The sequence below is a fragment of the Vespa velutina genome, chromosome 1 (assembly GCF_912470025.1).
Source record: "Vespa velutina chromosome 1, iVesVel2.1, whole genome shotgun sequence".
In the NCBI taxonomy this organism is placed as follows: Eukaryota; Metazoa; Arthropoda; class Insecta; order Hymenoptera; family Vespidae; genus Vespa; species Vespa velutina.
In genome coordinates this window covers 7,112,090-7,125,836 of record NC_062188.1, presented here as the reverse complement: position 1 = coordinate 7,125,836, position 13,747 = coordinate 7,112,090, and the positions used below count along the sequence as shown (strand labels likewise).

General features: G+C 31.8%; 1 protein-coding gene across 7 annotated transcripts in view; it reads left to right on the top strand.

Moving 5' to 3' along the window:
* The first annotated feature begins 362 nt into the window (after window positions 1-362).
* LOC124951247 (polyamine-transporting ATPase 13A3) overlaps window positions 363-13,747 on the top strand; it is a 36,818-nt gene continuing 23,433 nt past the window's right edge. For 5 of the 7 annotated variants that reach the window (XM_047499375.1, XM_047499385.1, XM_047499341.1 and 2 more), the window contains exon 1: window positions 8,381-13,482. In XM_047499375.1, the coding sequence (XP_047355331.1) occupies window positions 13,350-13,482 (133 nt within the window). In that variant the 5' untranslated portion in view covers window positions 8,381-13,349. Of the gene's footprint in view, window positions 2,309-8,380; window positions 13,483-13,747 lie in introns of those variants that run through there. The other 2 variants (XM_047499357.1, XM_047499352.1) reach the window with 2 other exon arrangements.

Sequence of the window (13,747 nt, the reverse complement as noted above, 5' to 3'; positions counted from 1 at the left end):
AAAAAAAGGAAAAAGAACAATAAATATCTGAATTTCTTTTTCCTCATTTTTATTCTTCGAAATTTATTAAACGAGGAAATATATATAAAGGAAGCTAGATTTGCATTATTAAAATCTTTCAAAAGATTTCTTTAAAAATATAGAATATTATTAATTGACATCTCGTCTAATCGTCTAATATCATTATCCTCACTTATATCTATTTCTAATTAACATTATCTATATATTAAAGTAATCTCTCATTATAATATTAAAAAATAAAATATATATATATATATATATTTTATTTTTTATAAAATATATATATATAAAATGATATTATAATAGAAATTTTGGATAGATTATTATTTGACGTCTTGTTAATCTTCTAATATCGTTGTCGTTATTTATTTGTAATTAATAAAAATTTTCTATTCCAATAACTATTCATTATGTAATATTATAATCGAAAAAAAAAATATAATCATATATATATAACAGAAAATATATTATCAAAGAAAATTAAGAAACATAGTATACAGAATGTAAGATATATTAAGAGTGAACAGTAATATATATACACATATATATGTATGTATATATATATATATATATATATATAAATAATTGGACGAATGATATGCGACGAATTTATGCGTTTTCCATCGGTAAATCTAAAGCGATATCAGCGAAGACGATGATCCTCTGACACGACTGAGACCGCTTAATGAACTTCAAAGTTTCCACGTAAACACTAACACACACATACCCATAGATACATACATACGTGTATTTAACGAGAAAAATATATGAGAATGGAGAACGCAATGGAATCTGCAGGTTGTGCTTAGATTCAACGAAGGAAACGAGAAAGGAAAAGTCTGTACTTGTGGATCGAGCAAAGGAATGTCGAGGATCGAGAGAAAGGCGGTATGTACATACATATATACATACGTACGTATGTATGTACACACATAAAACTTACTACTTCTATATATATATATATATATATATATATATATATATATATGTATAAATATCGTATACATATACGGGTATATTCTCTTATCGTAAGCCACTCCGTCGTCGAGTCTGTTATTACGAAATCGCGTTCGGAAGTTGATAAAAAAAGAAAAGAAAAAGAAAAAGAAAAAGAAAAAAGAAATAAAAAAATATAAAATAAACGATTAGAAGCAAGTATTCGTTAAACTAACAGTTCCAATGGCAAGTCGATCTCTGATAACGAACGTTTTCAGCCAATCGCGATCGTTTGTATGTCATCGAAAGTCGAAACGTGGTGACGCGCGAAAAGCATAGACGAGTGAAAGCGAACAGTGTCGCTCGGTTCGTCGAGTCTGTTGTTGCTACTCTCGTGAATACTATTATCAATAGCGTTACTGTTGTTCTTGTTGTTATTGTTGTTATTATTATTCGTGCTGTTGTTGTTATTGTTGTCGTTATTGTTGTAGTAGTTATTCTTGTCATTGTTATTGTTATCATAGTTATTGTTTTTATTTTAATACTCGTTGTTATTTCGGAAGATATTCCGGGAATGACGGTAACTTCGATCGCTGGATCGAATAATCGAACTCGAGAGAATAATGTAAATCAACGTAATCTATTTAACGTCCTTTTGTCGGGTACTCATTGATCCTTGATCAAGTTTGATTAAAAAGGAAAATGGATATAGGTATATGAAGAATTTAATAATTTGTTCGAAAAACGATATTATTAATAAGGACTATCGAAGTCGTGACCTTTAAATCTGATCTTCGAAAAAGCAAACGAAGAATCGAAAGCAAGTCCTTGTGTTTTCTCTGTTTAAAGAAAAAAGAAAAAGAAAAGCAAACAAACAAAAAAGAAAGAATCTTGTTTTCGTTACCTCTCGGATTTCTCCTTTCTTTTTTTTTCTTTTTTTTTTTTTTTTCTTTTATTTTGCCAACATCGAACGAACGTATCAACAAACCAACGGAGGACGTCACAGACGGCCAGACGACATTCTCTTCCTGCTTACGACCTTCTCTTGATCATTCTCTTTAGTGCTTACCGATTCTTAATACTATGAGGTAGTCCTCGCTCTTATTCCATCAAATTAAAGTGCATCATTTTTCGGTGCATGTGCCTACTTCTTATCAAAATCAGACGACGCACCGCGTCGAGTCGCGATGTCCAACAATCCCATAGTTTTTGATTACTTTTGAAAAACGTTACATCCTTCCTTTCGTGAAAGTGATATATATCTCAAGTTGAAGAGTCCGAAGTTTATCAACCTGCTCGAAAGAACGAAGACAGTTTTAAACCTAACATCACAGCATGGATATCATGGATGGTACGATAATTTATTATTTATTATTACTATTATTATTATTTTGTTCACTATTTTATTTTAATATAAAGCGTGATATACATAATATTTATATGATTTTCTTTTCCTTTCATATTAGTCTAAAATAAAAAACGGGACAATAATTCTTTTATCTCCTTTTTTTTTCTTTTATTTTTAATATTCTATTTTAATATATAGCGTGATATTTATTATTAATTTTATTTTTTTTTATTACTTCATCTTAATATAAAACGAAATGTTCATTATTTTTATTATTATTATTATTATTATTATTATTATTATTATTATTATTATTATTATTATTATTATTATTAATATAATTTTCTTTTATTGCAAAAAAGAAATTATTAGTCCTGTAACAAAGAAATGTATTGATAATATTAAACGATTAAAATTAGGTATAAAAGTAATATATTAAATATTCCTAAACAAGAATTAGATGTAATCTAACTTGAAATTAATTTCCTTTCATATACCTTATATCTGTGTTTAATTGATTTATTTTTTACACTCAATCGATATGATCGATTTGGAGATTATCTGTAGATATGTAATATTTCGTAAAAAAAATAATCCTCTTATGATTTTAATATCATGCGATTAATAATCTGTTCCCATCAAATAGATCTACGCAAAATGTTTAAACGTGACGTAAGTAATTTCAGACTCTCATTTTTTGAGTCTTTTTTGAACATTTTTTACGAAGTGTCTTATTGGTCAATAGAATTTTGTACGATCCAAAGAAAAAAAAAGAAGACCTCTTTTTTTTTGCTAATTGTTTTATGCCAATGTATGCAAATTATACCATGCATATTACATCATTTTATATACAATATTTATTAGAAAAAAAAGAGACATTAGAATAATACAAATGACTCAAAAATGTCACTGAAAAGGAAACAGTTGATTCACAGTTTCTCCTTTTACTCGATTTGACATAAACTTCAATGCAGACAAACAATTAAAAGAAATAAAAAGACCCGACAAATTTAAACAAGTAATTCCTCACCATTCATTTAAGACTCGGTTCGTCGATCGAGTTAATCATTTAGATTGATATTTCTACAGGGAGTAGACATATAAATATACGTATGAACGAACGTACGTCGAATAAATTTGGCCTCGACCTCGTTGATCATTTAGGGGGAAAAAAAAAAGAAAAGAAACGACGCTGTAATGCTCAAAACGATCATCAGAGATCTTCGAACTGGCCGCCATTAATAATAATCGCGCTTCAAAATGATTAATTAATTAAAAATGGCGAACGTTCTTTTTTTTTTACTCTTAAAAAATATTGAAATTTATTACAACTATTATAATTATTATTATTATTATTATTATTATCATTTTTAATAGATAAATATTCTCACGATAATGTACATATCCACGTACATCTAATAATAATATTAAAGAATTTCTAAATGATGAATAATTATAATAAATTATTGGATAATTATTTAATGAGATATAAAAGGATAATGAAATACAATAAGATCTCAAACCTGTATTATCCTCTTAACATTATCACAGATAATTTATTAAGAAAGAATAAAAAAAGATTAACAGTTTTACGTAATCTCAAATGTACTTATTAACATACATATATACATACATACGAACATGTGTATTATTACTCGTGTGCGAATGACGAGGGTTAATTTCTTCTTGTATTTATTAACATTTACATGCAGATTTTATAAGCGTAACATTATTAGCAAAGAAGAAATGAAAAATTTAATCGATCCAGTATCTAAGATAACCTTAAAGATTCATATATATGATTCTGTGATTATAAGAGTGATATAAGCATTATAAATAATGATAATTTAATATTCGAGTTTAAATTATTTGAAAATTATATTTCTATAATAAAAAAAATAAACAAGAAAAAAAAAATATATATATATATATATATATATATATATATATCTACATCATTTATTCTTGAAAAATAATTATTTTACGTAATTTTTATATATTGCGTAAATTAATTTTATGTAATATGTAAATTTTAATTTGAACGTATAAGAGAGAAAGAGAGACAAAATATGTCTTTTAACATCTGAAATAATGAAGTCTATTTCCATAATCACTGATTTCTTTTTATGTATATGTTAGACTTTTTTTACCAATTAACCGGCTAATGATACTATGACACATTGATGACCGATTATTATATATAAAAAGTAAAATAAAATTTCACCAACTATGTTCGAGAATTATTAATCGTAAAAAAAGGAAAAAAAAAGAAAAAAAAAAGGAAATGAAAAAAATATTTTCTTCATTTCGTTGCTATCGAATTATATATCTAGTTTGAAAAAAATATTATATTAATTATTTGATAATGTCGCAATAGTGCCAAAACCACGTAGCCATTTGATAGCGTATACAGCAATTTGACTGGCAATACGTGAATTAAAAATATGAATACTGTACTCGTACGTTCTTCAGGCTTATTAGGGCAAATAGTTCATATCGTGGCAAATGTCTCGATTGGGTAGAAATGCGCGTTTATTCTAACAATAAGTATCGAAAAACACAATAATCATTTAAGCGTTTTGTCTAACGAATCACAAATATCTTAATAACACAATGTTGATTTGTCACGAGTATTATTAATGTTTTCACATAGATGCAACTTACGTAATTATTGAAATATATTTACAATCGTTATTATGCTATTGTTTATTGCATTGAATGTTATTTACTTAATCTTAATGTCATGAATTTTCTTAAATTTTTGAATATTTTAATAATGATTTTATTAATAATTAAATAAGTTAGATTTTTGCAAGTATAAACATGTATGAATATAACCGAACTTATTTATATTACGACTCAAAAATTATCAATTATGAGCATTATTAATGAAATACATTAGTTTTTATATATAATAATCAGCCACCACAGAAATGATACTTAACCGGTGTTAAGTATTCATTTGTGCCAATTATCTAATAAGAAAAATCTCAAACATATGTATATAAAAATAGAAAAATGAATTATTTGAACCTTGAAAGTCGCTTCGAATCGCAAATATTTTGTTATATTTAAGTTGAATAGATCTTATAATAGTATCTTACGAGAATAATTTCAGAAAATCTCATAATTCATTTTGAGACTTGTAATCACGTATGTAAATATCGAAAAATCAGGCTTAGTTACGATGACGTGATTTTCTAAATACGATCGAAATTTTGGCATGACATTAGACAGACTCTGTGAGACATTCGAAACGAATATGAACTTTAACCTATTCAAAAATAGGCATAAAAAAGGATTATGTCAGATAAGAAAATATTTCTTCATGTTCGAATAATCCAAAAATTCATTGCTCTCTTATTTGTAATCCATATGAAACGTTTTCCTCTATTTAGCGCTTAGATAAAAGAGGGAAAAATATACGAATTAGATAGAAAAAAATATTTCTTCAAGTTCGAGTAATCTAAAAATTCATCGTTTTCTTATTTCTAATCCGTCTAAAATGTTAACTTCTATTTAGCATTTAGATAGATACATATATATCAATGATAAAAAAAAAAACATGATTGAGATATGTTGCTAATCTTATTATACATTTTTATCTTTAAGATAACTGCATCTAATTGCATACATTATAATTATTATCTTTCACAGTGATATCAACTATTTGAAATCAACTATTCATTATTTTTTTCAAAATTATATGAACTCGACCCATTAGAATATATATTATATGTATGTACGCATGTTTCATGTATACCGAGTGTTCGATATTTAAAGTTTTACACGCAATTATATATCTTTCGAACTATTCGTTATTCAAAAAAAAGAAAAACTGTTTCAAGGAGAAATTATTTTGTTTCGATTTTGCTACATCTTCTGATGAAATACAAATTTTATTTAGATGGACATACATTTCAGATATCATGGTAATCCGTTGTTTTCTTAAATGGAATTATTTGTTTACCTATTTGTTTTAGGTAGAAGTATAACCCATTCCATGATGAATTCATCGACGTAAAATACATTGATGATTTGCCGTATCATTGCCATATTGTACTTTAAAACTTACTCACATTGAACGTCCTCAAGATTAGGCTTATCGTTGAATTCGATGGTAAACACGAATTACTGTAATTATGCTAATGATTTCATTTATCGTTACCTTCGTTTATAAACACAGAATATCTGTAGATTGCTCGAAGGAACTTGTTGCTTCCGAAAGAGCAATCAATATTATTGGAATTATTAATATTAACCGTGCTCATTTTCCATAGTGATTTAAAATATAAAGGATCAAATTTGTCAAGGGGAAAAAGTCATTACAAATCATTAATATGAAAAAAAATCGTATTAGGAATACCTTCCAATAAATTAGTTTTACAACTTTCAAGTGGAGTATCATTTATGGATAGAGTAAAGTCGTACTTTTAAATAAAAGAGACGAAGAATTTCTGAACATTCAATGGAGATAAGATTTTGAACGATAATCAATGACCTTGAATGATCAACAGATTATAGGCCGATGAATTAGTCATAAAAGTGACTATATGTCTACCTAAATGAATAGTTCCATTTAAAAAAAAACGGGTCACCTTGAAATCTCTAAGACACGGCCACCTAAAAGATTTACGATCATCGCAAGGTGTTCATCGCAAAACAAAGTTCTTCTCGAAACACTTTTTTTAATAACGAATAGTTCGGCTAATAATTGTTTGTAAAACTTCGAACAGAACACTCGGTATGCATATTATGCATATATATATATATATATATATATATATATATATATATATATATATATATATATATCGTCACATAATTCGGATGTTAATAAAGTCAACGAACATAATACATAAATCATATCCTAGTTCTGGTGCATAAGACTTTATTATCTGATGAGTCAGTAAATAACAGCATCACAATTTACGGCATATCATAGTCTTATCTACGTAGTTGTAATCTCGAAAATAAAATCGTTGAAACTAGTGACGATAAGAATTCGGATATAAGTCATTCTTAGCTACTATAACAAGTTGCACTTCAATTGTTTTACAATTACCAGGATGGATTGATTTTACCCAATTAATGATTGTTACGTAATTACAAAAAATTACTAGAAATAAACAAGAGGAACATCGTAATATAGTTGTCAATTTTACGATATCTTTTCTTTTGATATATCTCCATGATAATACCTATGTAATTGATAATATGATTGATAATAAAAGACACCTTAGGCCATATATATATATATATATATATATATACATGGCCTAAAGTGTCTTATATATGACCTAAATAATATATATATATATATATATATATATATATATATATATATATATATATACGAATGCAAATAGGCTAAAAAAAATTATTATTTATTCTCTCTCTCTTTGTCTCTCTCTCTCTCTCTGTCTCTCTCTCTCTCTCTCTCTCTGTCTCTGTCTCTGTCTCTGTCTCTCACTCTCTTTCTATCTTTCTTTTACATTTTCTCTTTTATCGATCATAAAGATCTCTTGATCGATTATAAAGATTTTAAAATGATGGGGAAGAAGTTGAAAGGCAATATTTCGTCTGGTACAACTCGATGGAAACGACATCTTTCGCGTAAATATCGCGCTAAAATAAATGACCAATCGAGTGGTACGTTTTTGGTTCTAACGATAGGAATCGGCCACGGGTCGCAGCACATTCTCAGACACACGTGTCTTTCTCGTGAGAATGAATCACGAAAGTTAATCTAAACGTGCCTGTAAAGATGTAAACAAAAGAGAAATTAACCAATCAGAGAGTGCGAAGAGGTGTCAATATATCAGAGCATACTCGATGCGTTCATTTCATCAGTTGTTTAAGTTAGCAAAAAGAGAATATGAATAAAGATCGTTCAATATTCTGTAGAAATGTATGAAATTAGTAAGAGAGAGAGAGAGAGAGAATGGATGGAAAATTGTATTGAGAAAGAAAAAGAAAACATGTATAAAGTGTCAGAGAGAAAGAGGGAGGGAGAGAGAGAGAGAGCGCGCGCGCATATACAAAACATACAGAAAGAGATAGAAAGAGATAGAGAGAGAGAGAGAGAGAGAGAGAGAGAATGGAAAGAATGAAAAAGAAAAAATAAAGATACAAAGAGAATCATTTACAATATATACCATTAAACAGTTATACACATATACGAACACACATATATTTAAGTTTTGACCACCATCGGTGAGAGATACCGAATTACTATGAAAACAAGTGTACACATTAGGGTCGTGTAATTAGCAGGGGCGGATACGTAGCAAGAGGTAGAATTTGGTGAGAGAACAAATGAGTCACGGTCATCATCGTTCGTCGCCGTTCGTCACCGTTCGCGTGTCGTCGTCATCGTCGTAGGTCGAGAGAGTACCCGTTAGCGACGGTAGAGGGGGCAAAGTGGATAGTCTCAGGTCCGGCGCAAGAAAGTTCCCGATTCAAACATTGCAACGAGGAAAAGAAATAAAAAGAAAAAAAAAAAAAAAAATGAAAAAAAAAACAAGAAAGAAAGAAAATGAAAAAAAAAACAAGAAAGAAAGAAAATAGAAAGAAAAATATTCGATCAAATTATTCGCGAAATTCCACGTTCTATTTGACGAATAAATTAATTGGATATATTCAAATTCTCACTTATTATTCCGTGTATCGTATAAACGAATATCTTTTCCTTGTACTTCTCGAGGAAAGAATACGAAAGTAATGATTAATTTTAATTCGATGAGACAATCATTGTACGTACAATATATATATATATATATCTCTTTTTTAATTGCGTAATAAATGAATTCTCTTTTCCCACTGCGATACCTTATAAATGTTTAAACAATATAAATTTCCGGAAAATAAGGAAAACGAGATTTCTCTTGGAGGAGAATCAACGATTGTTCGTTCAATAATAAAAACATTGAAATACTAGAGGAAAAAGATTTCTCGGTTTTTTCCTAACAAAAAAAATTCCGATTTTTCTCGATCTCTCTCTCTCTCTCTCTCTCTCTCTCTTTTTCTCTCTGTTTATACGATGATCGAAGAAGAAAAGGAAAACGAAACGAATTACATACGTCTCTTTTAATAAATTAGAAGAAACGTCGTTGCGACGCTGACGTAAGAAATACTAAAATTTCTTCATAAGTGTAATTCTATCTCTTCGTTCTTATCCTGTAAGCAAAAAAAAACAGAGAAGAAAATGAAAGACAGAGAGAGAGAGAGAGAGAGAGAGAGAGAGAAGCATCGGGTTCGTTAAGAACACGTGACAGCCCTAGAAGAGATAGGCGCGTGCTCGATGCATTCCTGAAACTGACAGTAAGAGTGAAGGAGACAGACAAAGTGTGTGTGAGAGAGAGAGAGAGAGAGAAAGAGAGAGAGAGAGAGAGAGAGAGACAGTGGAAAAAGCTTACATGCCAAATAATTCCCTTAATTCGTTCGCGTTCCAAGTATCATGAAATTGGTTGGACGTCATGAAGGATTAGTCATCGTCTATTTAATCGACGTAAATGAAACATTGACTTGTCGAAATCATTGAAAATTTTGACGACGAAACGTATTCTCGACTTTATTTGGTTAATTTATTTCGGGCGTTCGATCGAGCAACAACAGACAGAGATAGATAGAGAGACTAAATGAGTGAGTGAAGAAGTAGGAGTCGATGGGTGAGAGAGGGAGTGAGTGAGAAGGATTGTTAGTAGGGACGAAAGAGAGAGAGAGAGAATATTCGTGGGAAAGCGCCCAATCGTGGTGGAGGGAGCACGGCGCTTCGAAAGGCAACGAGAAGCCGCCATCTTAAAAGGAGCACGTTGCTCGTAACGAATCGACCGAAGTGCTAACGAGCGAGCCAGCACGAATCGTGTCTGTCCGAGGTTGCCTCAGTCTAGCGTCGCGAATTGACGGTGTTTGACGGTTTCGGGAAGAATATAAAAAGTTAGATAGTGTGCGATTACTTAGTCGGTGTTTATATATTTAACAAATTAGTTACATATTTAATTTAATCGACTATTTCTTTCTTCGAGTGTGATTTGTGTTGTGTGTGTGTGTGTGTGTGCGCGTGCGTGCGTGTATGTGTATGTGTGCGTATATATATATATGGGCGAGTGTGTACGCGCGCGCTCGTGAGTATATCGGATATAATATAAAATAATCGTCATTGGATCAACGACAGTTAATAAAATTTATATTATATCGTTCGATCGTAAGAATATCGAGAAGATTTAGCCCGATGCGGTCGTCTCTTAAAAGAGAATTAAAACGAGAGACATTAAAGTGAGCTCCCAGAAGTGGGAGACTTTTTCTTTTCCGTTTCTTAATTTGCGCGATCTTGAGAATAAAAAGAGATACGACGAAGTCGTTAGAAACGTAATAAAGACAAAGACAAAGACGAAAACGAAGACGAAAACGAAAACGACGACGACGACAACAACGACAACGACGACGGCGAAAACGACAACGACGACGACGACGAGGAGGAGGAAAAGAAAAACGCGAAAATCTGCCAATTTCAACGAAAGTATATACGAGGAAGGTTACGATCGAGTTTCGAGTTTTGATTTCACTATGAGCAAAATGCTAGGAACAAACTTTTGCACGGTGTTCTCTGTACTTAGAAGTCCCGAAGAGGGTGAATCATTAAAGCGGATCGTTTGAAAGAATATTAAGAGATATATTTTAAAAAAGGTAAAGGGGGTGAGAGAAGAACAAAAAAAAATATATATATATATATACACGTAAGTATACACTTTATATATTTATATAGTGTGTACTCTTAATACATATATATATATATATACATACATATACATATATGCATATAGTGGGGTTGTGTCGTTCACACTATTCGACATTTGCCCGAGGGAAGAAATAATAATAATAATAATAATAATAATAAATATTATTATTATAATAATAACCATAAATAAAAAAAAAGACGAATCACGTCAAACGAAGTTTGTTTGCGAACTGTCCAAGTGCACCGCGTTCGACATAAAACGAAAGCAACAAAATTCGTTTGGTCGTGACGTAATCCTTTCTATATATAGACTCCCTTGTGTGAATTCATAGACTTTTGTGAACGTAAATTTTCGAGGCCAAACGTCGTCCGTTCGCGAACGTATGTGATATTATATCGGTGTAATATTATCAATTGATCGATAATTAATCATTTATAATTTCCAAGAAAAGAGGAAGAAATAAACAGAATACATTTTGAATGATCGCGTAGTTGTGTGTGTATGTGTGGTGATATAACAAAGAAAAAGAAGAAGAAAAAAAAAGAAGTAAATAAAAAAGAAGAAATCAAGTGATAAAAAAAGAAAAGACGAGAGAGATAGAGAAACAGAGTAATAGTGAGAAGAGGGAGTTAGAGAAAGAACAAAACATATACCCGACCGATATAAACGAAAAATTCGGTCTCCCTCGATATTTAATTATTAAACGTTAATTATTATCCTAGGTCGATAAGGCAGGTATCTGCTACGAAAAAATCTGCCGATCGAGACATCCCCGACGGCATCAAAGATATCCTTATAACCCGTAATGTATTTGAGATCGCACAAGGGCGCAGTAAAAGGGTGGTACGAGCAAAAAAGAGAGGAGGCGGTAGGAGGTGGGGGCGGTTTGGCGACGAGTCGAAAGAATAACAACATCAAGAAGAGCAAGAGTAAGACCGAGAGAAAGAGCAACAGCAACGACGCCATCGTCGTCGTCGTCGTCGTCGTCGTCGCCATCGTCGTTGGTGGATCGATCAAAGACAGGAGGAGACGACTTGATACCTCGGATCAAAACGATCTTTTTCACGGTAACTCATTCCGTTTTACGGATCTCGAGTTAGCTAGGATTCTCCTGTTAAGGTCAAGGTCACTTCGTGAAAAAATTATTACAAGTAGCAACAGGGAGAAGATTTCTTCGAGGCTGGTGTGCCTTGAGCGCGGTATGAGCGAGGGTGAACGCTCGGTAACGACGCCGCGAATCGGCTGGCGAAAGCTCACCGATCCCGGAGACTGACACGAATCAAGGAATCCGCCGGCAGATCCGAAGCGATAGCATCGGCTACGGCTTGCTCCTCGGCTTCCATATTCTCCTGCCGCTCTATCTGCCAAAAGTTCTGATGATAGTACGAAACCCTTAGTAATTCCTAAGATCAATGTCATACAAATGGTAGAAAACGGTCCACCTAGAAGAGCCTCGAGAACCTCCAAGAGAGATCCCAAAATGGCGGGTAATCGGTGTCGGTAGCAGACGGGGGTATTATTTAGCCCACGAATAAAAGAAGAACAAAAGAGGAAAAAAAAAACAAGGTTCACCGACCTTTGACGTACTCCTATACTCGTCACCGAGAGCCCATCATCATCGTCTCGCAATCTTCCTCTTGGAATAGATTTTTCGTCGATTATTCTCTCGAGTGTCCTTGGTTCTTCTCGTTATAGATGAACTTACTTTCAGAGAAAGAACCTGACCACTGATAAAGAGAATCGAGAGAGAGAGAGAGGGAAAGAAAGAGAGAGAGAGAGAGAGAGAGAAAGAGAGAGAGAGAGAGACAAAGAGAAAAAGAAAAACGAAAAAGAAAGGCGAGGAGATCGCGAATCGAATCGTACCACCAATTTTTCCTTCTCTATAATCCAGCCTCCCCTTAACCCCCCCCCCCCCTCCCCTACCCCTTCAATGGACAATAATAATCCATAAGAAATAAATTTTAGTGATAATATGTAGTAGTGGTAGAAGTAAATCGGGAAGAAGGACAAGAATATAAATAGACGAAGAGGAGAAGTTCCTCTCGTGAAGAAGCCGCAAAGAAATCTTTGCAAAAATCACGATTGCCTACTCGTCGTCTAAATATCCTGGGAAGAGAGAGAGAGAGAGAGAGAGAGAGAGAGAGAGAGAGAGAGAGAGAAAAAGAGAGAGATAGATAAAGAAATAATAGAAAATTAAGAAAAAGTTTTATTTTGTTGTCCTACGTGATCGATTGATCTATCAATTGATCGATTATCGTCTCATAATATCGATTATCATCATTATAATCATCGTCGTCATCATCATGCCGCCGACGCCAAGCAAGTTGAATCTTAGCTTCGCCAGAAACGCTTATAGCGTTTTTGGAACTCGTGCTACTGGTACGACGACGGAACAACAACGCGAACAAAAAACGGAACTTCTGGAGGGTAAGAATGGTAAATGATAAATATTTTCTGATGTAAGCACATTGAAATCAAGGAGAAATCTATGTCATTGATCTTTTTATTTATGAATTCACGAATCTCTCGTTAACTCTTGTAATAGCCATGAAAATGATTGTGTCCATAAAATCAGTTCTGATTTTCTTTTTTTCTTTTTTTTATATATTTTGTATGTATTTTTAATTTATTATAAAAGAGAGAAAGAGAGAGAGATTGAGAGAGAGAGAGAGAGAGAGAGAGAGAGAGAGAGAGAGAGAGA